Source organism: Syngnathus acus, chromosome 3, assembly GCF_901709675.1.
Source record: "Syngnathus acus chromosome 3, fSynAcu1.2, whole genome shotgun sequence".
NCBI classification, from domain to species: domain Eukaryota; kingdom Metazoa; phylum Chordata; class Actinopteri; order Syngnathiformes; family Syngnathidae; genus Syngnathus; species Syngnathus acus.
In genome coordinates, this window is record NC_051089.1 from 8,190,543 (window position 1) to 8,217,877 (window position 27,335).

At 40.5% G+C, this 27,335-nt stretch overlaps 1 protein-coding gene across 1 annotated transcript; it reads right to left on the minus strand.

The window, feature by feature from the left end:
• Nucleotides 1–2,235: 2,235 nt before the first annotated feature.
• Nucleotides 2,236–27,121, minus strand: myom2b (myomesin 2b). The gene is made up of 39 exons (XM_037247429.1): nt 26,996–27,121; nt 25,753–25,856; nt 23,851–23,908; nt 23,547–23,701; nt 23,390–23,476; nt 22,640–22,728; nt 22,300–22,347; nt 21,955–22,119; nt 21,688–21,849; nt 21,377–21,518; nt 21,021–21,220; nt 20,707–20,760; nt 20,485–20,612; nt 20,130–20,313; nt 19,863–20,037; nt 19,636–19,757; nt 19,351–19,538; nt 13,534–13,660; nt 13,242–13,420; nt 12,640–12,754; nt 12,312–12,474; nt 12,114–12,220; nt 11,302–11,346; nt 10,837–10,973; nt 10,474–10,618; nt 10,079–10,141; nt 9,487–9,554; nt 8,034–8,147; nt 7,435–7,522; nt 7,167–7,205; nt 6,824–6,929; nt 6,047–6,113; nt 5,639–5,735; nt 5,476–5,512; nt 4,358–4,380; nt 4,220–4,275; nt 4,039–4,128; nt 2,858–2,983; nt 2,236–2,707 (listed from the first exon to the last, which is right to left on the minus strand). Exons 2-39 carry the CDS (start codon nt 25,833–25,835, stop codon nt 2,507–2,509), a joined length of 4,233 nt encoding a protein of 1,410 aa, XP_037103324.1. The 5' UTR covers nt 25,836–25,856; nt 26,996–27,121; the 3' UTR covers nt 2,236–2,506.
• Between the last annotated feature and the right edge of the window lie 214 nt (nt 27,122–27,335).

The following is a 27,335-nucleotide window of genomic DNA, read 5'->3' on the forward strand; positions in this document are numbered from 1 at the left end:
AACCATTTCTCTACCATCAGTTCTTGCAGAATTTCTCTGCAGCTCTGATTGATGTCAAATGTTGAGGTTACAATCTCATACTTCAGGGTGATTACATTAAAGGGGAAAACTTGTAGTTTGGGCTTGAAATGTACCTGTAAAATATATAGTTTTTGATAGACCTAATAGTAATGTGACCGTGAGTATACATGCTAAGAGAAATGTAAAAATTATGTCCTAATGACACCCTTGACTCAACTGTGGATATCCATTCTGGGCATCAGTGTGTGTGTGTGTGTGTGTGTGTGTGTGTGTGTGTGTGTGTGTGTGTGTGTGTGTGTGTGTGTGTGTGTGTGTGTGTGTGTGTGTGTGCGTGCGTGCGTGCGTGCGTGCGTGCGTGCGTGCGTGCGTGCGTGCGTGCGTGCGTGCGTGCGTGTGCGTGCGTGCGTGCGTGCGTGTGCGTGCATGTGCGTGCACTCCTGTGAAGCGGCAAAATCATTTAAATTGGGAAAAGAACGCAGGAATGTGTGATTCTGATCTCTACCAAATTTCTGTCAGAAAAAGACCCCGACCAGCCGCCTTGCAATTTCACAGTGATTGGAGAATGAGTGAAAAAAAAGAGGGAGGGAGGATGGGGACTAAATGAAATATGGAGACGGATCCAGGTGAGAGGCAGAAAGCCTCCGAGCCAGACTTACTATGTCCATTGTAATATGGGGTTCAGTTTGTCTGTAGTTGAGCTATGGAACTGTTAGATGAGTCTTAAATCTTCAACATTACAACAACTTAAATATTCATGCATTGTCATTGCGATGACAAATCTGCTCAACCGATGAGATACACGTACTGTATGAATTTAGCAGGATTGGAGCAGGTGATAGAAATAGTAATTGATAGTGCCTGCTTTTGCTGTTGGAGGTTCAATAGTCAGAAGAGCCACGGGGAGTGAAATACATAAATAAACAAGAACAATAAAAAAACGATTGTTTCCACAAAATTTAGTTGAGGTTTGTCCCATAAAAAAAACTGACCGCACTGTATAGTCTCATTTATTCATTAAGGATTGCATCCACTGTGCGTCTCCGAAAATCAGGTGTCATCAGTATTATCATCGCAATAATTGTCCTTCACAACTCAAATGGCTCTCTGTGTATTTAAAAATTGGGATGTCTGCGCTGCCACAAAATGTTTGCATGTCATTGTTTGAACAGCAGTTTTAATTAGGACGTGCTTGTGCGTGCGCGCGTGTTCAAACCCCATGAACTTTTGTGCGTGTTGCAATAGTGCCCCCTAAAGGAAGACTGTGGGATTTCTGAAATCCTACAACACACTCATATTCTCGCTCACACCCACGCACACACCCGCGCATGTACACTCCCACACACGCACTCTCCAATGACACGGTGTTATATTTGGAAACACAATTTCATGCTATCAGTCCTGGCAAGCTATTCCATTTAGATAGCTGCCGTCTGTCTGTAGTCATACGTGTGTGTGTGTGTGTGCCTGTCTGTATTTCCTATAGAGTTTAGTCCCTTTAAAGTATTTTTGGATTATTTTTGTTTTGAAAATTGGTTGTCATAGTAACGTTTGATTCCAAGTAAATTTGTTGATCAAAAATGTACAAATTAATTTTAAAAAATCAGTGAAACGATCCCACAGCAGATGATCAACCAAACATCAAAATGATTCAGATCTCTGAGGCTCACGCGCGCACAGATTGAATGCATTCAATGCAAGTCTGCTTTTTCACGCCCTTTTGCGTTTGGCACGCGCACAAATCAACCCGTCTCACAGTGCTGACTCCTCTCAGACCACCAACAGAGCACAAGACATTGTTGATTGTCGCCTTGGCTGGAGTTGCTTCACTCTTTCATTCCATCTCCTGTCCCAACATGCGGCAAAGCGCAATCTCTCATTTTTGTTTGTTTGCCGCATGCAAGTGTCACGCCTGTGTCTTTCTCTTCAGTTGCTCACGAGTCACGACTGTTGCGATGAAGCACGAATCTCATCAGCCATCTTTTCATCAGTGATACCTTCACTGCTTTGATCCATTCACTACTGACTGATGATCGGCAGCAAGCAAGGCACAGTGTGCACTCAACAGACACATTATCTTTACCTGATGGGACTCAACAATGATTGATGATCATAAATAAAAAGGTAGATAACTGCTCATGACTACTAGGCTCGTAAACTTTGATGTAAGTGTAGATTTGGAGCGTGCTGCTTTTCAGTTGAATTAAAACAGGTCACTTTTGTATTCAAGTGTTTTTATTTTGGTTGTTTTGAATGAAATCGAGCTGTGACATGATTTCTTTTGTTGAATGGTATCATGTTTTTTTCACAGTTTGAAACATCCCACTCGTTTTTTAAATGTTCTAATATGATCATACACTTAGTAGAATTTGTTTTTAAAGATTCTCCAACTCTAATTAATGTCACAGTTTTCAGTCTATTTAATTTCAAGCAAATGTTTCTACTGAAGATGAGCACCAGTTTTCCAACCTGTTTGTGAATTAATTTTTTAAAACCTCCTTCGAGTGGGAGTGGGACTCTTCACTCCTCTTCCAGGTGCTGCCTTGGGAGGGGTGGGGCTAGGAGCGGACTGGGCTGGCTGGATGGTAGTTTGAGGCATTTCAATGGGCATTTTGGGAGGGATAATTGTTTTGGCTGTCACGGTTGGTTTTGCCTCGGGGATTTTCTCACCTTGGCGATACACGCAAACCTGAAGAAAATCGGACAATAAGTTAGTTTCATTTTCAACCTTGCAGGTTCAAACAAGATAATATAATATTATGCAGCTCAGCTCTAAATTACAAAATATCTCATCATTAGGCTCCAATAATCCAGTGATTTGCAGTACAGCAACACTCACCACAATATCCACAGATTCCCCTCCGTATTTGTTCTGGACAATCATGGAATATTTGCTGGAATCCTCCATGGAAACGCCTCTGATTGTAAGGCTGGCAAACTTGCCCTGGTCGAGGGAGACCACGTACTGAAACATGGAAACAAATGTTGAAAGTGTCAACTTGGGACCTTTATGTTGTACCTCAAACAAAAAACAATAAATAATGTTGACTAGATTTCTGGTGCTATTTGTGCACAGCACGTCAATAAAGCAACGTCAGATATCAATCTTGTTGCTGTCTGAGTTCCCACTCAGTGTAAGTGCCACGTGAAGCTCAACTTTTACCCTAATGAGGACAAGCGGTATCAAAAATGATTAAAATGATATCAGTTATCTCATGAACTGAGTTCATGATATCATTTCCTAAATATGGTAACAATGTCGTTCGTAGAGCTTTCAGTTAGGGCACTTGTGATCAGAAAAATCTCTTTATTACTCTCAGACCTGCTTGCTTCTTTCGTTCCGTGTGTTTTCAAACTTAGAAACATAACTGCTTTAGTCAACATGTAAATAGCTATAGTTTCCGCATGTGTCCTATGTACTGTCTAAATGCATTTTCTTTGTGTTTTCCCAGTACTTAGCTTCAAAAGCATTGTGTTGAGGGGAGGCACCCCTGGGTTTTGGCAGACATATCACCAAGGACATCAGTTCTTGTTTTAGACGCGTTGTTAGCAGGTGAGGGAATGAATAAAGACGAGGGCAAACTTTCAAAACATATATTCCTCCTGGATCGCTGCCATTTCTTTAACTTAAATCTTCAAAGGCAGCAGGAGCCGCTGGGATGGCGATAATGTATAAAGAACCTCCGCTGACTGACTGGGAACACGGAGTGGATGACTTAAGCAAGGCTGGGTTTATTTTTGTTTTGTTTGAACACGCTTACTACGTTGATAACCTCACCACCAAGTAGGCTTTCAGTTCTGATTGTTTTTTCCAAACCAGACTCTGCTCTTGAAATTATACATTCAGAGTGTGCTTGAAGATATAAAAACGTGATTGAAACAGACGATGTGAAAACAAAGAGCCAATCATAGTAATGATAAACAGAGCAACCGCTTTTTTGAAGATGTCGGTTTCATGGTTGACGTGCAGTGCGTGGAAGTGGAAATTCCGCTCATTTATTTCTCCATTTATTATTTTACCTGATCATCACGCTCGACCTCCACTCCGTTCTTTAGCCAGGAGACTTGCGGTTTGGGGTCCCCGCACACTGTGCACGTTAAACTCAGCGTCTAGTGACATGCAGATGAGGATTAGTAACGTAATCTGACTAATACCCTTTTATTGCATCCACACAAAAGGGCCACTATCACGCCAGGTTACCTTCTTTTCCATAATGGTGACGACGTCTGGCAGACCTCCAATCACTTTACCGCGATCTGTAATAAAACAGTCATTTAGCAAACAGCATTATCGTGCCAAAAGACAATAATTGAACAGAATGAAAAGATGCACACTCACTCTTGTCAGCATAAGCTAAAGCCCTGAAAAGAAAACCAAATTGTTTAGGCTCTTCACTTTACTTACAGAAAACAAAAAAATCATCAAATAAAGTTACTGCAGTTTTAATTCATTGGATGACATTTAGGTAGATGACTCTCCTGTTTAGCTTTATTACGTCAAAGCACTACCCTTGTCTAAGTAACAGCCCTATAGTATATAATTTAAATGGTTATCTAATCCAATACAGCATGGTCAAAGTTGAGTTGAACAATAATGGATACATGCCTCTAGTCAGGGCAATTGCTGATCAAATGATCTTAAAACTTCACCATCCTTATGCAGAAAAGGAGTCCTCGTGATTTTGAAAGACGCTTTATCTGGCTGACTTCAAACGACACTCATATTTTCGTCGTCACTGGCTTTATCTTTCAACCAATGATCCAAAATGATGACAGATTGTTCTCATTCTAGTTGGTTGCATTCTGCTTCCCTTCATGGCCATTGGCCAAATTAAATTATCCTCTACACGCTTGGGTCGGAAAAAGTACTCAGATGGGTTGCCCGGGGATATTTTAGTCCAATAGCCAAACCACAATTGGAATGTACTTTTCTGTAATATTCAAAGTTGTTTTTCTTTTGATAATAATTGGAAGAGGCCAATTAGAGCAGCAGGCTGGGTGAGAGGTCAGCCTGAGAACCAGATGGCTCGGGGAGCTCTGCTCTCCTTGTTCCATCTTGATACTCAATAAACAGCCAGCAGGGTGGGACACTTGCTCCAGCGTGTAGGTGAAATGTTGCGCTTGAACACCTCTCATTGGTACGTAATTAGAAAAGGGATTTGGGTGCTTTCCACTGTATTTTTCGTGATTATTGTTTTTAGCACCATTTTTTTTTTTCCTCATTGATGTTAAAAATGGAGCATGTACCTTGCATGTCACATTCAAGCTGTTGGACTTGCACTGTTTTTGTTTGATTTCAAACCGAGTCAAATCATACACAAATTGATAAGCCACATGTTGTGGTTTCACTTATATTGATACTAGGGAGTCACTTTGTCACCACAGAGAAGCTAACAAAGCACATGTCTAAATTATGCTGATTCAAAGTTTCAAAGTGATTATGGATTAAAGACTTACTTGAGTCTCTGGAACTCAGCGTATGCTTTCTCATAAACTGTAAAAGACAAAGACTGAATAGCATCATTTCTAATTTAAATGACAAAATAACACTGATTCCCTTTATCAAATTCACCCCAGTGTTGATGCTTCATGAAAACAAGTAACACTACTAAGTACTGACCTTCACCACTGAGGTCCAGCGTCCGTTTGTGTGAGTCTTCTGGGTCGGTAATCACGATTGAGTACTTCCCTTTGTCCTTTTCAATTGGCTCAATCACCTTTACATCAAAAAGTTCATTCAGCCGCTTATCAACACTAAAGCCATCATTCCGTCAGTGCCTGGCTATTAAATTATACATGCATGCCTATAACTCATGCTTATTTCATCAGAAAGGTAATTATAATTATGACACTCTCTGGCACAGGGTAAAAAAAGAAGAGCTCATTCATTTAATTAACTTTTATAGACACAATGATTTTTTTTTATTCCCACTAATGAGTGATCTAAATTTGTTTCATTTTTAGAGGCCATCCTGCCATCAACCCAAATTAGTTATAGATGCACCAAAATACACACAAAAGGTAATACCTCCATTGTTGCCATGGAAGGTGTTCCTCCTATCACAATCTTGTCACTGTGGCAAAGTTTTTTGTCACTGTTGAGAGACACGGGGTGGGAGAGATTATTAGACGGTGCACATGTATGCAATTATTGTTGTGTACTGCCTACTTTTGAGGTAATGGAAAATCGTGTTTACATGCCAGCCTAATGTTACGCCGAGGGAGAGCAATTCCTCTTTCTCTTGCTATCTGTCATTGGCTCTCATGTGCATTCGCAGAAGGCGTGAGCAGAGGTTACAAATCTCATCTCCGTAATTTGTGTTCTATGCATAATTAAATAACCTCAAAAGCATCCGCTAACCCGTGTCACCCTTGCGCCCCGTGTCTTCATTCTTTACCGCCCCCTCAAGCCTTCCCCCTGCACGTTGTCTTTACACCTGTTTGTGCATTTCATTCTGTTGGGCCCCATGGAGTGCTTTTAAGTGCAGAAACGTCCGCGCTGCTCCGTGGAAAATAATCGAGTGTGATTTTGGTTACAAAACAGGCCAATTTTGCTCCAATAACAGGGATAATGAAGGCACTTGCAGCAGACGTCCCAAAGCGTATTGTTTTTGTTTCAACTTGAGAGGAGAAACCAAACAAGGTGCTTTGTGCTCCTCATATATTTGCAGGCAGGCTTAAAATGATCACCTCTCCCCCTGCACTTAGCGCACTGTGTTTTCATGATTTCTGTCATAGACGTAAGCAGTAATTGCAGTCAGGGGCTTAGCGGTGAGAGGTGTTCATACTGAAAATGGCGCCTTACCCGTGGTACCAGACGATGTTCATCTCTGAAGTGTAATACTTCATGGGACACTGCAGCTGAATCCCGGTGGCGGTGCAGTGGATCACTAGCTCGTGCGCACTCACTCCTGTGGGTGATGATAGAGGTGGGAGAGGTCACTTTGGAAAATCACACAGCCACTTTTGGACTGCTGACAGTCACCAGGCACCTTTGCTTGTCATCAGGGAAGTCTAATTCAATTTTGGTCTACACGCATGACTAAAAGGATACGATTTTTTTTTTTTTACCCTCCAATGATGAAAATTAGTGCAAGCGTGTGTGCATGTGTGTGTGTGTGTGCTATGTGAAGCAGGAAGACACCTACCAGCCAGTCGGGTGATCTGGTTTATGGCCTCTTCAAACACTACAAAATAAGACATACAAATAAAGTTGATGTAAACACTATGGTGAAGAGTTAGAGGATTTGAAATTTGATGAAATACGAAGTGGAAGGCAAGGCCAGTTGGGCCACTTATATTTAAAACATGTTCTGTCCTTCACACGTTTTAATGAGTAAACTAGATTTCACATATTTTGCGATGTATTCTTGATTTTTGTCCTCATCAATCAACCTTGTAAATAATTCAGTTTACCTTTTCCAGAAACGTCTATTTGGCTCATGTCCTTCCCTCTAGCATCGCTGATGGTGGCCTTGTAAAGCCCCGATGTTTTCAGAGAGAACTGGAGAACAGACAGCAATAAAATAATGAGAGATGGCATTTGTTTACCAATTTCCACATGTTAAAGTTAAAAGTTAAAGTTAAGTTAAAGTCCCAATGATCGTCACACACACACCTGGGTGTGGTGAAATTTGTCCTCTGCATTTAACCCATCCCCGTGTGATTTTAATCCATCCCCTGGGGGAGAGGGGAGCAGTGAGCAGCAGCGGTGCCGCGCTCGGGAATCAGTTGGTGATCTAACCCCCCAATTCCAACCCTTAATGCTGAGTGCCAAGCAGGGAGGCAATGGGTCCCATTTTTATAGTCTTTGGTATGACCCGGCCGGGGTTTGAACCCACAACCTTCCAGTCTCAGGGCGGACACTCTACCACTAGGCCACTGAGCTGGTTTCAACCGCAATTACATTTAATTAAGTCATCAAGTCTAGCTGTCCTTCGACAGCCACTGTAGAGGTAGCATCGTATGTATTGAGATAAAGATTTGAACATCAACAGGAACAAAAAATAACTTACCAGTTTAATTGCCAGTTTACAGACTCCTGATACCAGGTCAGGTTTCACATCAGGAATTATTTCTGCATCTTCTCTGAACCAGTGGAACTCAGAGTCTTTCTTCAAGTTGGCAACCTATGAAAACATCATGCAGTGGTCGGGGTATGCATGAGTCATATGTCGATTTTTGATCATAAAATGTGGAATTTGATCATTCGGTTGATGGTTGAGGATGTTGAAGAGCAAGCTTAATTTACAAGTCATGTTGGGAAGCAAGCCAGCTTGAATTATTCAAGCTTTCAGCAAAAAAAAAGATATGCCAAACAGAATTCTCAACAATCGGCATCTTTGTATAAAACTCAAAGATTACGCTCATAGCTGCAGGCTTGTTGCAATGTTTTCTTTCTTTGAATTCAGTGAAATTACAGTAATCCCTCGCTACAACGCGGTTCGATTATAACTTTAGCTACATATACATATGTCACACACACACACACGTATCATATGTATATTTATATTATTTATACATTATTTTCTGTATGTCATTTATACTACGTATTAATATAGTATTTACATGTTTGAAACTATTATTTAATGTTCTAATGATAACATATGCACTTATATGGTTTAATATATACTTATTGATACACAAACAATGTATGTACGTATGTTAAAAAAAAAATACTTCGCGGACTTTCACATATTGCGGGTGGTCTTGGAACCAATTATCCGCGATAAACGAGGGATTACTGTACTTGAGGGGAAATTCCACTCGCACAAGAATAGACAATTGAGGCAGGTTTGGTCTCTTTCTTTCCTTTAACAGCTTCTAAATGGTTGATCACGAGTATAATGTTCTCTTTTGCTTCCATTAAGCCACCATTCTAAGTCACTTTTCATGTGAAGTACCTTATCTTCCTTCAGAACAATTGAAAGCTTTAAGTGTTACACTCCCAGTGAAACTGTGCAGAGGTTAGAAACACTAATACCATTCATAAGTAAATTGGTTCCTAATGATTTCAACGTGGCTGACTTCAGACTGTCTAAATCATTGATAATTGATCATTAAGACTTTCTCTGAGCATTTGCTTTGGTGCTCCCGGAGGAAAAAAGTCCATCTTTCTTCCACCGTATTGAGTTGTGGCCTGCAGTTAGTCACCCAAAATAATGTAGTGCTCCCGAACTAACCACAGAAAATCACCACACGATTCCTAAATGTCGGCAGCTTGACAAGGAGCTTATGTAGTACTTGCATAGTGTATGCATATCCTTCAAAACTTTTTTTTTTTCACATTATTCACAAAGGCATAATCTCAGCAGACTCATTTCAGTTAAGTCTCTGCATGGGTGTTATCATTGAAGACCATTATTTCCTGTACCCGCTCTGAGCCGAGTGGCTAAAGAGAGCTCCACAAGTGAGCCTTCTGTTTGTTTCGAGTGCAAATGTTCAATAATTGAGTTTGGCTGCATTTACCTTGCACAAGAGTGTGACTGAGCAGTCGTCTCCCACGTGAAGGGATAAGAACTCGCTGAAGTGGGGGCCTATTGGAGAGCAACGGGACACCAAAACACTGATGAAACGTCATTATGTTTAACGACTTTTGGACCTTTATTGCTTCAACTGCAGCAACAGCCCACTGAATAATTTAGCAGTAATTTCACATCTTTGTGTGCAAACCTTTCTCTGACAATGGAAGTGTGGTCATCCATAAATGCTGGTCACATTATTAGGCACATCTGTACATTCTAATGAACGCCGCCACGATGAGAGCTGCACTATTATTCATCTTTTTCCATGGTGTAAAAAATGGTCACAAAATAACCAAATCACCTTTTGTGTTGCATCTCACTAGCAAAAATGCGTGCCTGTTAGAGAGTATGGTGATCCATGAATAACTTTACATAGAAATAATTATGTGCAAAAAAAAAAATGGTTGTGTATGCTGGTTTATTTCTTTTATTTGAATGAAATGAGTAATCCGCCTGTTCTTGTTGAATACATTGCTTCCAGCTTTAGTCTAAGTGATATATGGAGCCCATAGAATAAATAATGTTGTGTTTCTTACCCTCCTTGACTCTGATGTACTCTCTCCTTTGGTATTCAGCTTCAGCCAGCGCAGCCTTGAAAGCTACACACACATGAATGCAAGCACACACAGAATAATTTAAATTAGCCAGCAGGAATTCTTACACAGTACATTTCTTGAATGTACAGTGTAAGAATTCCAAACTTAATTGAGGCACATATATCACATAAAAAAGATACCAGAAGCCAAACAAAAATTTCACAACGCAATGGTACAGCTAGATGAACCAAAATAGATGAACAAGTTAGAAATAATTAGAGCGTCTCATTATCACTACATACAAACATCAATGAAAACATGTTTAATTCTGTTGCAGACATATACTTAGGAGGTTTATCAAACTGCAACATATTTTGTCCACCAGCTTCTCTTACCATCTCCAATGAGCACCATTGAGCTCTGTGCTTTGCCGCCTCCATCTGTTATCTGGCAAGTGTATGTCCCTTCATTTTCCTCGGTAAAGTGGTCCATGATCAACTCGATGACGCCTGTAGATACGTCATGGCCCATCTTGATGGACTGCAAAGAAAGCATTGAAAAGACTAAAGCTGCTTCATGCCACATATGAAATAATGTAAGATGCTTATGAAAGTGTTTGAGATCTTTTCCATTTTGCAGCCATACAAAATGCAGCTTACTGAATCATCCTCATAGTGCATTGCCCAGAGCCAACTTCTTTCATACTTATATTCCATCTTTTTTTTAAACTATTCTTTTTAACTAAAACTGTGTCTTACATCAGCTCCAGACATTTCCTTGTCGTTAACAAAGAATTTGTAGGTGACGTTGGGGGAAATTTCCTCAGCCTGCAGCCAGAACCTCATTCTGCCTCTCTCCAAAATTTTATAGGCCAACTCTGACTTCAGTGGGATGACTAGAAAAAAGGACAACATTTGAAAGAGGTTAGAAAAAAAAAAAGCATCTTTTCATTCTCTCCTTAGCACTTGGGCCCGAGGAGAGCGTCTCTCAGCATTCATAGGGGAGTAGGGGCTAAGGGAGTCAAATGAGATGCAGCGATGAATAGTAGTTAGGCAGGTGATGCAAATGCAGGTAAAGAATGTTTGGATCCAACAAAATAATTGTTTCAGAGCTAAGACACAAAAGGTAGAGATGGGGTGGAGGATGGGTAAAAAGCAAAGGATGAATTATTCACAGAAATGTATTGAAGACACTGAAGGAGGATTCAGCCAAAAGGTACCTACTTGGGTGTCTGACATCATAGCTGAGTGCCACAAGCTTTTTCATCTCTGAAACACAAAGACATTCATTTGTACTGTATTTCATGCCATGGTTTGACACTTCAATCTCTCTTTTTCGACTGTGGCAATCTTCCATAGAGAAAGAGGCACAAAAAACGATTCAAAACAAAATTATTGTTCATTTGTGTGTGGATTATTAATTCTTCAGTTCAAGGGGCATTAATATATACTGAAAATTGGAAAAAGATGGATTGTGTTGAAGTTTTTTTTTTCCTCGCCTCAATCACTTAGTGCTTGCTCAGCTAGTTTTCTTATACACATGGATTTTATGTAAGCGGACCATCGTAAATGCTGGCATAACTACAGAGAAGCGCCTTAGACCCAATGTTGTTAATTTTGAAGACGACCGCAAACTGGCAGATCTATGAGAGGGACGGTTAGGCGATTGTTGAGAATCCTCATTAGAGACTAATTTACCCTAACCCTAGTTTGAAACCCTAGTTTGAAACTTTAACTCTAATTTGAAACCCTAATTTGAATCCCTAACCCTAGTTTGAAACCCTAATTAGAAACCCTAACCCTGGTTTGAAACCCTAGTTTGAAACCTTAACACTAGTTTGAAACTCTAACCCTAGTTTGAAACCCTAACCCTCATTTTAAACCCTAGTTTGAAACCCTAACCCTAGTTTGAAAACCTGACCCTAGTTTTAAGTGGCTTTATTCAAATGCACCGCACTCATAAATAAATAGGGATAAAAACATTTTTTGTGGGGATTGAGAAATTTACAACACAATAAAACAAAAACAAAACGTACCATCCGGGTTGATGGAAAAGCTTGATGAAACTCCGTCTGTGTTGGTGACAGCGACAGAGAAGGTCCCAAAGTCTTCTTTATCTGCATTCTTAAAGATCAGCTGGGTTCTGTGCAGTAAAGTTTTCGCGAGACATCGACAGACAAAGACTGTCAGATGAGTCATGTTGAAGATCTTTAAGTGAGTTCGTAGGATCTTACTTGTTGCCTTCAGTTTTAATCTCAATTCCTTTGGAGAAATCTGTGATTTCTTCATAATCTTTCTTCCAGACAAACTGAGAGCCTGCATTCATTTGGCACGACTCAAAAGTGAAAACAATGTCGCCCGTCTTCTTATCAACACTGCAGGACACCTCCTGGGAGCCTACATGACGCACAAAGAAAACACAAGCATCACTGGGAATAGTTTGACTGCACTGTCCTTATCTGACAACAACACAGGAGCTGCCCGTGTATACAATCTGGTGGGGTTTTGCTTTGAAAGTTTTTGTTTTCTTTTAATCTGAAGCAAAGCTGGTTTTCACTTTACCTGGCACAGCCTTGGCAGTGACAGGGTCAGAATTCATTGAGGCCATTCCTACACCTGAATCATTGACAGCGCGCACCCTCAGGTCATAGGTGCAGCCCTCTTCCAGACCTGTTACCTAGGAGAACAAAACATTTTACTGACAGTTAAGAGAAAAGAGTTCCATGAATGCCTTATTTGTTTTTATCTATTTAAACACGAATCAAGCCAATAATTCATAGTAGGTGTAAAATTGGCAATATAGAGGGATTTAAATACAATAATGAGCTTATGCCTAATAGATTGCTTATGTTCTCTGGCATCTCAAACCCAACATGCAATTGCCAACTTTGTGCACTAGATGCCAGTGTCACACAGGTAAATGTCACAGCAGCGGGGCAAAACCATTGGTAATGGTGAAAACAAGAACACAACTATCAGGACTGGAATTGAAGCAACCTGGACATTTGACTCATTGAGATCCAGTTCATGAATGTCTGAGATGAGGTAGGAAAATGTCTAATACAGAAACAGGCCTACGGTTTAGAATGAACAAATCGTTACTTACTTCCTAATGAAGGTTCAAAAAGCAACAACAGAATAAGCACATTACCAGATATCCCTACCTTATAGAAGCATTGATTGACGGGTGTCTCATTGGCTGTAGTCCATTCAACAGTGCCCTTCTTAGCATACTCCACATAATAACCAGTGACAGGTCCGGAGCCGATGTAGACGGGCTTTTGCCATTTGAGCAACATAGAATCATCTCTAACCTCACAGAAATCCAGATCATAAGCAGGACCTGAAGCACAGCACACACAATCAAGATTCAAAATTTAATCACTCAATCATTCATCATGGATACTTTATTTGCACATTCTCTCTTCATTTCAGTGTAGAACAAACACAGCTAACCTGGCTCAGGCATTGTCCAGGCCTCACAAATGTAGTCGGCTGAGTGGTTGGATGGCGGGCTCAGGCCAATCAGATTGGCCGCGTACACTTGGAACTGATAGACCGCTCCTTCTGTCAATGCCTCCACCTGTCAGTGAAGGCAAAGATGTTATCCTATAAAATGGGAAAGCCACTCTAAATCCAAGAGAGTGTCCTCCCATAGTTATTTAATTATGCATGCACATGAAAAGTTTGTCGCGATTAGTAGTATAGATCATTGGTCCCCAACCTTTTTTGCGCCACGGACCGGTTACGTGTCAGAAATATTTTCACGGACCGGCCTTTATATAAATAGTAAATTTATATAAATAATACATTTATAATAAATATATAAATGCGATGAAATAAAATGATACGACTGGCATAAAAAACAAGTATAAACGACATAATTTTTTTATTAATTATTTATTTATTAGTAATTAGTTATTATCTTTAATTACTAACTAACCCTAACCCAAGGACCAACCCTAGCCCTAACCCTAGCCCCAACCCTAGCCCCAAGCTTTAGGGAGGTCTATTTTGATGGGGCAGCACACGAGCAATTGTGTTGCAAAATTTTCCATGATAAAATATTTTTGGTACCACTGGGATTTAAACTCAGGTAGTTGGGGTGACACTATGGGACCCTCGCTTGTCTTGTATGGAAATTACGTATATGGTTTAATGGTAGTGTTGGCTCGTGAGTGAACGATTCGTTCAAAAGAACTATTTTCTTTCAGCGAACGAGAGTGAAATCATTTCCTAAAGTGATTCGTTCTTTTTTCAGTTCAAATTACTTCAACCAGTAGGTGTCGGTAATGCGCACTGAAGCTGGTGCCCCCTTGCCGTAAAACAAAACGAAGAAGAAAATGACGTAACTTCCCGTTCACGAACGAGTCGTGAATTGCATTGCAGTGAACGAGTCAGTGAGTCAGTGATTTGCATTTCCAGTTCATCGCGAGAACGGATCAGTGAGGGAACGAATCCTGACTTTCCCGTTCGCGATCGGGTTAATGGGTGAACTGCCTTCCCGTGCATCAACGGATCAGTCAGTGAACGTGTTGCGTCTCCTGGCGTGAACTATGTAAGCCAGAATGTCGATTTACGATTTGCCAAGGGAAGAAAGAACCACTCACTGAGACACCACTTCTTTTATGCACGTTTTCTCCAAGCTAACGGCTAACTTTATTGCATGAAGGGATGCCCCGTTATGCAACAACGGGGAGATTATGCTTCTCTTTGGGTAATCTTGATTTTATAACACTTATAGTAGTTTTAAAATAACGTGTATGCATATATACGCCTAAATATTGTTATCCAATATATCTACTGCAATTTCTCATTAGATTGCTGATTTGAAATTTACTTTTAATATTATTATTATTATTATTATTATTACTTTTAAATAAACATTTATGTTAAAACTTGTCTGGTGTTTTATTCCTTGTTTTTATATTCGCCAATTAAAACATAAAAATCTGACATTTGGTTAACTGCTTTATATGACAAGAGTTGGTGTCCCCCCAAATAACAAATGTCGGCATAACAAATGTTTTTTTCAACCTTTTATTCAAACACAAACACATTCGGTATAATAACACCATCAACTACAATCCAACAAATAGAAAATTAAAACATCAATGTTGGCATAACGTGTCTCGGCTGGCATAAGAGCAACGCTGTCTGTCACTCACTCGTGAATCTTCGCGTACGAACCTGAAAATGGCGGTGTACATAATAGAGTGTCCGAATGACGTCACAGATCAACCAGCCAATCAGGAGGTGGGGTTGAGGGCGGGTGTGGCACTTTTCACTTTCAGTTAAGCTTTGACCATGATTTTTCCCAATGAAGTGGCCTGTGATTCTAAAGATTCAGTTCACTTGAGAACTGGAATGCACATCACTAGTACAAAAGAGTGCAGACGCCCAAAAGCTGCCAGGTCAAAATAGCCAACTGGTTAGTGACACGGGCTTTCCCTCGGTAAGACCTTAGTTCGACCCCAGGTGTGAGCATATACCGAAATGGTATTTTAGAATTGGAACTTCGCTTTGTGCGCATATGCAAACAAATGCAAGTATTTATGTGTAAATACATAAGATGGCCCAGCCCCCAAGTTGGCAGAGCAAACCAATGGATCACAACCACTACCTAGGGGGCCCCCTACACTATTGGATTTCACCCCGCCCTCTAGGTAGTGGGCGTGATCCATTGGTTTGCTCCGCCAACTTGGGGGCTGTGCCACCTTATGTATTTATACATAAATACTAACATTTGTTTGCATATACGAGGGAATCTTGGAAAACATGTTGGAATGTGGCCCCAAGGACTAGAGCTTGACACCTATGATCTTTGACCATGATATTTCCCTGATAAAGTGGCCTGTTATTAGGTACACTTGAAAATGGCGGTGTACCTAATGGAGTGTCCGTGTGATTCCCTCGTTAAGTGCACCTGCGTGAAATGTTTTAGCTCCTGCAGAACGTGAAAGTGACCAAAACTTTTCACGCAGGTGCACTTAACGAGGGAATCACTCGGACACTCCATTAGGTACACCGCCATTTTAGACTAGAGCTTGACACCCGTGACCTTTGACCATGATATTTCCCTAATAAAGTGGCCTGTTATTAGGTACACTTGAAAATGGCGGTGTACCTAATGGAGTGTCCGTGTGATTCCCTCGTTAAGTGCACCTGCGTGAAAAGTTTTAGCTCCTGCAGAACGTGAAAGTGACCAAAACTTTTCACGCAGGTGCACTTAACGAGGGAATCACTCGGACACTCCATTAGGTACACCGCCATTTTAGACTAGAGCTTGACACCTGTGACCTTTGACCATGATATTTCCCTAATAAAGTGGCCTGTTATTAGGTACACTTGAAAATGGCGGTGTACCTAATGGAGTGTCCGTGTGATTCCCTCGTTAAGTGCACCTGCGTGAAAAGTTTTAGCTCCTGCAGAACGTGAAAGTGACCAAAACTTTTCACGCAGGTGCACTTAACGAGGGAATCACTCGGACACTCCATTAGGTACACCGCCATTTTAGACTAGAGCTTGACACCTGTGACCTTTGACCATGATATTTCCCTAATAAAGTGGCCTGTTATTAGGTACACTTGAAAATGGCGGTGTACCTAATGGAGTGTCCGTGTGATTCCCTCGTTAAGTGCACCTGCGTGAAAAGTTTTAGCTCCTGCAGAACGTGAAAGTGACCAAAACTTTTCACGCAGGTGCACTTAACGAGGGAATCACTCGGACACTCCATTAGGTACACCGCCATTTTAGACTAGAGCTTGACACCTGTGACCTTTGACCATGATATTTCCCTAATAAAGTGGCCTGTTATTAGGTACACTTGAAAATGGCGGTGTACCTAATGGAGTGTCGAAGTGACGTCACAGATCAAACAGCCAATCAGAAAGTGGGGGTGAGGCCGGGTGTGGCACTTTTCACTTTCATTTAAGCTTTGACCCTTGGGTACAAAAAAAAAGAATAAATAAATAAAGGGTTAATTGCACAATAAAAGCAGATAAAGGTCCATTCTCAGACCTGGGCTTGAACCAAGTTCTTACCAAGCTACAGCCCATGTCACTAACCAGTCGGCTATTTCGACCTGGCAGCTCTGGGCCGTCTGCACTCTTTTGAACTTGTGATGTGCATTCCAGTTAAGACCTGAATATTTAGAATCGGTTCACTCAAAAGATTTGTTCAAAAGAATTGTTCACCGAATCGCTCGCTACACTTTCTTATTTATTTATTTATTTATTTATTATTTTTATTTTTACCGTGTAGTGTACCTATTGAAGTGTCCATGAGGTGTACCTAATCACAGGCCACTTCATTAGGGAAAAAGCTTAAGTGAAAGTGAAAAGTGCCACAACCTCCTGATTGGCTGTTCGATCTGTGACGTCATTCGGACACTCCATTAGGTAGACCGCCATTTTCAGGTGTACCTAATCACAGGCCACTTCATTCGGGAAAAATCATGGTCAAAGCTTAACTGAAAGTGAAAAGTGCCACACCCGCCCTCACCCCCACCTCCTGATTGGCTGGTTGATCTGTGGCGTCATTCGGACACTCTATTAGGTACACCGCCATTTTCAGGTTTCATGTTTTAATTTTCTATTTGTTGGATTGTAGTTGATGGTGTTATTATACCGAATGTGTTTGTATTTGAATAAAAGGTTGAAAAAAACATTCGTTATGCCGACATTTGTTATTCCTATTATTCCAACTCCTATAACAACGTAAAACACATATTGTCATATAAAGCAGTTAACCAAATGTCAGATTTTTATGTTTTAATTGGCGAATATAAAAACAAGGAATAAAACACCAGACAAGTTTTAACATAAATGTTTATTTAAAAGTAATAATAATAATAGTAATATTAAAAGTAAATTTCAAACCAGCAATCTAATGTGAAATTGCAGTAGATATATTGTATAACAATGTTTAGGCATATACATATATGCATACACGTTATTTAAAAACTACTATAAGTGTTATAAAATCAAGATTACCCAAAGAGAAGCATAATCTCCCCGTTGTTGCATAACGGGGCATCCCTTCATGCAATAAAGTTAGCCGTTAGCTTGGAGAAAACGTGCATAAAAGAAGTGGTGTTTCAGTGAGTGGTTCTTTCTTTCCTTGGCAAATCGTAAATTGACATTCTGGCTTACATAGTTCACGCCAGGAGACGCAACACGTTCACTGACTGATCCGTTGATGCACGGGAAGGCAGTTCACCCATTAACTCGTTCTCGAACGGGAAAATCAGGATTCGTTCCCTCACTGATCCGTTCTCGCGATGAACTGGAAATGCAAATCACTGACTCGTTCACTCACAGATCCGTTCATTTGGAACGGGAAATGCAATTCACTACTCGTTCGTGAACGGGAAGTTACGTCATTTTCTTCTTCGTTTTGTTTTACGGTGAGGTGGCACCAGCTTCAATGCGCATTACTGACACCTACTGGTTGAAGTCATATGAACTGAAGAAATTAGTTATTTTGAACGAATCGTTCACTCACGACCCAACACTATTTTGTACTTACCCAACGTGCGCGGAACGAAATACTGAACGGATAAGAATGACTCGAAGTGAAAGCGGAATGATTGCCGAGCTCGGCACGTTTGGCGAGTGGCTTCGTCGCTGCGCTCGAACACCTCAGATTTAGGGTTCGACTCCCCACCCCTGCGAAATGTGCTACGCATGAATATACTTACTAATGCTTGTCAAACTACTATCCGCATTGCGTGCTTCTCTCAACAGGGAAAGAAATAAGGCTGTACCTTCTAGCAAGTTTTTTTTTCTTTTTTGTTATTTACTTGTCTAGGCTGTTCTAAAACACCAGCTCGTATGCTTGATACATATTAGATGAGGTAAAAAAAATCCCGTCTCCTTGGGCTTTTTTCCCTTTCCGAAGAAGCTTTCCAAACATCTCTGTTTCTTGCTCATTTTTGCTTGCTTCGCGGGCTCGACTGAGGTGACATGTCACGTGACCAAGACGAGCGTCTTGACCTGAACCGATGGATGTAATTGGGAGAGAATCGCCAATTTTTTAATATTTTTCAAAATGAATTCTTACTCATTTTTGCTAGCTTTGACTGGGGAAACTTGTCACGTGACCGGGACGAGCGTCTTGACCTGAATTAATTGATCGTCGATAAAAAAAATATTTATTTTTTTTCCTGTACGGCTTGGCGGCCCGGTACCAAGTGACCCACGGACCGGTACCGGTCCGCGGCCCGGTGGTTGGGGACCTTTAGTATAGTATATTTAAGGTTTTATACATTACCTTGAAAAGTCTTTCAGCAATTGGTGGAATATTGATCTCCCTCCAGAACTCTGTTCCACTACGTCTCTTATCGACATAATATTCCTTAATTGATGCTCCACCGGAGTGAAGGGGCTTCTTCCAGCTCAGGACCATTGAATGTCCATCGCAGTTCACCAAAGCAATCTTATAAGGAGCGGAAGGTGTGGCTAGATGGAAAATTTAAGAAGGAATTGAAAAGCAGTGATACAAGCAATAACACAGAATATGAAACTAATTTTAATTGCAAAATGAGGAAATACGAACTGAGGGCAGCCTTGACTGTGAGTGGTGCAGACTCCTGGGACTCCTCACTGAGGCCTATCTCATTGATAGCCTGGACACGGAACACGTAGGTTTCTCCGGTGGTAAGACCGCTAACCACAAACCTGTAACGAGAGTGTCACATGGGTCTCACACTATTCAATAATCACTAGAGCCATTGAGTCTAATCAAAACTACAAAATCTTTTTTTTTGTTTACTGCAAACGTACTTCGTGCTCTTGTGTGGTTTGTGGTTGGCTGAGGTCCAGTCTTTGGAACCCTTTACACACTGATCGATGTAATAGCCAATCAGATTATTGGGTTCTTTTGGAGGAGCCCACTGAATGAGGACAGAGGTGTCAGTTTCCCGAGTTGCGATGACCTGACCCGGAGCTGAAGGGACACCTGATGCCAAAGGAATGAAGCAACAGTATTAACGTTGTCATCACATCAATCATGATGGATACTGACGGAAAGACAGGAACACGATTGAAGACCTTTAATCTCTTGGGTTTCAATAGGCCGACTTGGTTCTGACGGCTCACTGCATCCATACATGTTTGCAGAAACGACTCTGAATCTGTACTGTTTACCCTCTGACAAGTCAAAGACAGCGTAACGAGGGGAGCGAATTGGGACCTGAGTGTTGACACGTTGCCACGCCTCACTGTCTGCCAAAGTCTGCAGCAAAAGAGACAACCATTGTTACTCCATGTACTATTGGATAATTGTTTTCTGTCACTGAAATGCAAAAATCATTTACAATCTTTATGAGTGTGTATCTGACATTAGATAACCAAAGTAGCAGTGATCAATAGGCTGACTGTCAGTAGAGATAAATATCTGGCTCACCTTTTCGATGTAGTACCACATGGGAGCCTTGTTGGATTTTGCCGGAGCTTTCCAGCTCAGAACAATGTAAGTCCTGTCAGTTTCCGATGCATGAACACCCGATGGAGCACCTGGAGGTTCTCCTTCAGCTTTACACAAAGTATGTAAGGGAGCAAAAATTCACTGCCAATAGCATTGTACAAGGAGAAATGTATACAAGAAATTCAAAGTCAAAAAACACACCTTCAACTTCATCATGGTAAGAAACAACATCCAGATTTCCTCCAAGTTTTTTAGCTACGAAAAGAGCAAAAATCATGATTATTATTTCAATATTTCAGTATGATTACATTCATCTATAGTTGGAAAGACAAATATCAGTTTGTTGTCATGTTTCGAAGATTGCACTTCACATTTATGGCAAAGTCATTGAAAAATCAAAACAAGCCAACTTTAGCTGCTAAAGAAAATATTTAGTGTACAGTATACTGTTTTTTGTTTTGTTTTAATCAACCCGAGTTTGAAACCTTAACCCTTAGTATTCCAGTGCCACTCACTGTGCAGCCTCCCAAACTCAGTCGGGTCTAGCGCAGCGATGGGTGCAGACATGCGCGAAGGTTTGCTGACTCCTTTGGCGTTGACGGTTCGGACTCTGAAGCAGTACGAGTGTCCTTCAAACAGGCCAGCCACTGGATATTTACAGATCTTTATGGGCTGATCGTTGCATTGAGTCCAGTTTTCGGTTCCAACCTCGCTTCTGAAAAGTTGAGTGAAAAGAAACTGAACAAGGATACAGAGAGGTTATTGATATTTATAATTTAGCTTTAAGTTGTTGTTTTTCCCTGTAGTATCATTACTATGAGAAGGTCAACATTTGGGGAATAGCTTTTGTTGACTCAATGGCAACTCTTACTTGTCAACAAAGTATCCCAGAATTGGACCCTCTGTCGTCGTATTGGGAGGCATCCATGACACAATGACATAATCTCTGTTGGCATCGTGGATCTTGATGTCCATTGGAGCACCGGGTGCACCAGCGACTGGGGTAGGACCATCTACACAAGTGACAAGTTGACATTGATTGAGTCATTATTTGTATAGATGCAGAACACCGGGCAAATGGAATTGAAATTTCAATTTATTTGACAAAATTTCATTATAATTTTGGTTTCATTCATGCTAAAGGTGTTGGATGTATATAATATTTAGTTCACCATTCCTCACCTGCAACAGAGACAAATGCACTATGTTGCGCAATGCCTCCTTTTGTAACCATGCGCAGTGTGTATAAGCCTTCATCTTCTTTGTAGAGGTCAGGAATAGTCAAGGTGCTGACTCCTCTGCCCGTTTCAATTTTGACCCATTTCGAATCAAACAAACGAGTGTCTGGAATTGAGACACACAGAAAGAAATGCAATCGTGCAGAGCAGCAAATAAAAAGAAAAGACAAACAAAAAGAAAATTAAACGAGACCAATTTGTAATCAATTACCATCTCTGTACCACTGTGCATCAGGTTGCAGGTTGGCCAGGTTGGGCTCAAGGTTCATGGCGGCGGTCAGAGTGGCCGAATCTCCTTCAGAAGCAAACACTGGGCCGAACTTTTCCGTAAAGGTAATGTGGATTTTAGTGAAATGGATTTGTGGAATCATTGAAACTATGAAAAGCAGGGTGAAAAAAATGTCAAATGACAAAAAGGGTAGGAAATCCATTGCAAATGACATGAGCATTCAATTATTATAATTATAAAACAGGGTTTCATTAACTTTTCATCACCCAAATTTGAAATGACCCATACAAAAAACATCATCCGCTGCCATAACTTCCTGACACATACCGTTGTAAGGAATCCATCCATATGGACAAAAATCTTCTTTCTTGTACCCTACAAGAGTAAAAATCAAAGTTGTTTCCCCTATTTAAGTAATGGTGAACCAGCAATACTATGTAATGAATGGGGGGGAAAAAGGCAGTTAATGAAATAGATGGAGAAAAGCTAGAATAGCACAAAAGGTAACATCTCGAAGATTTTTCATGTGAATAAATTTACTTGCACATTTTGTGGACTCAAATAAATGTAATAAGAGACAGGAAATCCAATACCTTCATTAGCAATGCATTTAAATATGGTATAAAATGTCTAATATAATATGGTAATAAAATGTGGGAGGACGTACTCTTCACAATAGCGGAAGCCTGACTTGTGGCTTGTCCATGAATGTTACCAGCCACAACTGTGTACTGGGCTGTATCGTCAGTTGAACATCTGGGGGGGAAAAAATACACTTGTATAAAATTGAATTTGGAATTTGACCTTGACAATTGATATTCATCTCTTAATGCCTTAACAGCTCACTCCTATTGCACACTGTCATCAAAATTCCTCGGCATTCTTGACAAGATTACTGATGTCCCTGGCAAGGGCTGGACAAAAAGCAATTCTGGATAAGAATGTGCATGATTAACATGCGCTAAAACTCTGCTGTGACACTTGCCTTGGCAGACTGGAGGATTTAGAGACTTGAAGTAACACTTTCATGTTGAGGCTCTGCATGAACGTTTATAATGACATGTATCATGGCCATTCTTTGACATTTTAGTGTCAACCCCCCCCCCCCCCCAAAATAACCCCAACCCTATTTGTACTTATAGGAGGCTCTCAAACTGTGTGTTTGTGAAAAGAGAAGGATATGGAGGTGATTGGATCCAAGGAGAGTGAGATGACTCAAGCAATCCTTGAGTGTCATGTAACACTGAGGTCAGCACTTGAACAGCTGAGCTTCCCAAGAGGGAAGGGGACTGCAAATATGCAATCCTCCCTCGAGAAAACTATGTGCCATGATGCTCCCGGCCTGGCCCAGAGGCTTTTAGGACTTGGGCAGAAAACTCTTGTCAAAGCAAGTGTTCACATGATCGTCCTTATATACCTTGGAATCTCCAGAGAGTGGACTCCTCCTTTTGATTCAACGAGATACTTTCCAGATGACATGTCCAGGATCATACCATCTTTATACCTAAGTTAAAAAAAAAATAGTAGAACTGAGACATGGTACATATTTATGTACTTTTTTTTTTTTTACTCACCATTTCACAATAGGCAGAGGATAGCCTTCCACAGTACAAAAAAGTTTGATTGGAGTGTGTTCAAACACGGTGTGCGACCTGAGTCTGACCAGGAAGGACGGCCCCCTGATCATCGGTTCCTCTCGCACGTACTTGCGTGGCATCCTCATGTTTAACTAAATGTAAATGGAAACTTATGCCTGAACATAAATACTGAACAGAACATGCTATGGTGGTTATTTTGTCACACAGCTCTCTTATTTATGTGCTTGATAGATTTGAGTTTTGAAATCAGTTTAAAAACAAGAAGTGAAAGCATTCTTACCACTTCCCGAATGTGGGCTCGTGTTTTATATTCATATCTGTCCAACGTCTCCTCGGAGCTAAACAACAGACACAAAGTTGAATCACTTCATAACAGATGTGGCATTTGAAAAAGCAATTAATGGGTGCTTTTAGTTGGCAATTCCCTAATATTGGCAAATTAGCCAATTAAAATATTTTATAATATTGCCTTCATGTTAAAATTATGCCCACAAAAATATATTTTACAAGATGCATTAACAAGACACAACAATACAGAAAGTTACCATTTACTCTGATACTACTCCAATCCAACCCTGCAGCAGTCAGCGGTATTTGGCATTTTTACTTTGTATTATTTCTTATCCTGATAAAAAAATCATCTCACATGCTCTTGTATTTCTGTTGCACTCCAGAGGGATTTATATCATGCATGCATGCAAGGAGGGATGTCAGAAAAAAGGGGAGCACAAAAAAAGTTGCAGGTCTTGATGTGGGAGGTAAGGATGGTGCCTCGACCACTAGAATCGCCCCAACAATAGCTGTAGTAGCGGGACTCCAGCACTTTGCATATCAGAGTGTATGTGTATTTAGCAGCTTTCAAAATCGTCGTCTTTTTTTCACCAAGTTACTTGTCACAAATGTTATTCTGATTTCAATAGATCCAAAAGCTGTGTTTTTGATGCAAGGTGTTGTCTAGACGATGTTTATGCCCTTGAGAAAAAAATCATTCCATTGCTACATCTTAAATATAGAAGAGAGAATTTGACTGAGGAATTCAGAGGAAAGCTAACAACAATAGTCAAATATGTTGCCATGGGAATCTGCAGTAGGGCTGTCACAGACTATTTGGTGACAGAGGGACCAAAGCTGCAAATCTGCGTTTAAGTGAATGACAAGTTGGTAAGTGTGTTTTGATGCATAGGGATAACTTCTAACTTCTAAACTTGTAATTTCTTTTAAATGCAAAAAAAAAATATATATATATATATAAAGAAAATATAATATTAGGGTCGATGGAACGTGGTTCAAAGAACCTATTCAATATCGGTGCAGATTCCGATAAAGGTCGAGAACTACGATTTTTTTCATTCAGTACACATACATAATATTACATACAAAATATCACATTCACATTATTTGGAATTAGATTCAACGCAAGGCAAAAAAATAAACCCCAAGTTAATAAAGAAATAAATAATAGAGGTAAGAAAATTAGCTCTATATTAGCAGCTTCCACAGCAACAACAAAAAAAAGTCAATTTTGAGCATTGGCAGGATGCAAAAGCAAGAGTTAAAAAAGAGAACAAGGGACAAGTGGGGAGCTTGTGGAAAGCCATCTTTGCAAAATGAATTACAGTAAATAACAAACACAAGACATCAAACAGAAATTCAAGGCTCTATGAATTAATGTGGCAAAAAATGTCGCTGTGAAAAGCCGTAACTGAATTGGGCAGCCTCGAGTTAGCGTGTGGGAATCAAACATCACAATTGAGCAGCACTTTCTCATTTTCTTCTTATCTCATTACATTCCAGCCATTTACTGAGCAGCTAATGCCTATCAGAATGGACACAACCATTCCCTCCAAAACATAGGCTTTTGGGCTATCAATGTTTGATTTCAACTTCAGTCCCAAAAGGAGGCAGGACCCTCAAAGGACTTGTGCTACTTGTCACACGCAGTCTCGGACAGTTTAAAACTATTCAAACCTTGAAGTAGCCGTGGACACTGCGATAAAGTAAATTTCTCTGCTCTTCAATTTTGTCTCTTATTGGGCTCACCATTTGAAAATATTATTAGCTGCATTGGTATGGCTGCATTTTCAGCCAACGCTTAAATTAAGCTGCTACTTTTAGTAAGAACACAGTCAGCATCATTAAAATCCTAAACAGCGTTGCTTTTTGCAAAGTAGCTGTCCTGTACCTGCTGTATTCTTTAAGCACATACTGGCTCTGTTTATGGTGGTAGTCATGGTTGTAACTCCCTCGCTTGATCAAGCCCCACATGATGACACCGCGGATATTGACCTGTTGGATCAGCAACACACACACACACACACACACACACACACACACACACACACACACACACACACACACACACACATATACTGTATAGTACTTACAACACATCACTTGCTATTGCAAATATGACAGCACAGTAATAACAACACACACAAACATATTGTGTAAAGAGACATTTAAAATGACAAATGTTAATGTTACAGGCCACTTGAAGTTTGGTCCAACTGTAGAACAGCATTCTGAGAAGTAATACTTCACCCTTTGACATTGTGAACAAAATGTTGGACCCTTCTTAGTATGACGTAGAGCAACTACAAGTTATTATTAGATTGTGCAAGTGTTCCTTGTGAGATTTCCAGTATTGTGTTAACACCATCTACAAAATGGAACTTGAACACTTGGCCACGCACGTTCAGACAGATTCAAACATAATCTCTCATTGGCTACCTTGCAATGACAAAGACGCACAGATTCACACTAGTAAAGTTTTCTAATGGGGAAGATGAAAATGATTTGTTTGTTTTATGCCACATTTCAACCAGCAGTAAACAATAAAACAACAAATCCGACTATCCTGTATGTGCGTTGAAACTGAAGTAAACTGAAAGGTAGCTGCTCCTGTCAGTGTGTCCCCTCTGGCCAACACTGTAAAAGTACAACTGTCCAAAACAACACTTGAACCTCTCAGTCTGTAACACTAAACCTCTGCAATGCTCAGCTAAAACTGTATAAACATGTGACATTCCTACAATGGCTAAAACAACATGCATGTGATGTTTAACAAAGTCCCATTAGGTTCGCATTACTCTATTTTTAAGACCTGAAACAAAACTTTAGCAAAAGGCCAGAAAGACTCCAGGACGTTGCTATGGAGAACACGCAAACAACTGTCCATTTCATCCATAGCTCTGGTTTTATTGGACAACAAACACTGATTTAGACATATTGCAATGACTCTTTTAAAACATGTCACTTTTATTTTATCATATCTATGCGTGCAAGTGTACAACACCTCATCTCGCCCCTTCTCAGATACAATTCTTGTTCCCACCTGCACCCTCCCAATTTGGAAGACAAGTACATTAAAATTCCAAACACAGCAAGGGGGAAATAAAATAAGGTTTTGACAAAGCTTTGCTCACCCCTTGAGATTTCCTTAGCAGCGACTTCAGTTGTCAACCTAAATCCACGGGGGAGCCTAAAACCAGTCCCGGGCCGACTAAACCTCCAGTGTCTCCAACGGACCCCCACCTGCCTTTTTCGGAGGCCTTAAAAGGAAAGAGAGGTGCCTATATATAACCAGGATCCTTCAAGACACACAACTACTATAACAAGTCAGTCGTCTCTTTGATTGTCACCGTCTGTTAGCGTTTCTGGCATGTAAGTTTAACACCCAGTGATGAAAAACTGATGAACTCTTGATCGATGGTCTGCACAACGGGGAGAATCTGAGAAATGTTGTAAGGAATATCCAATGCAATT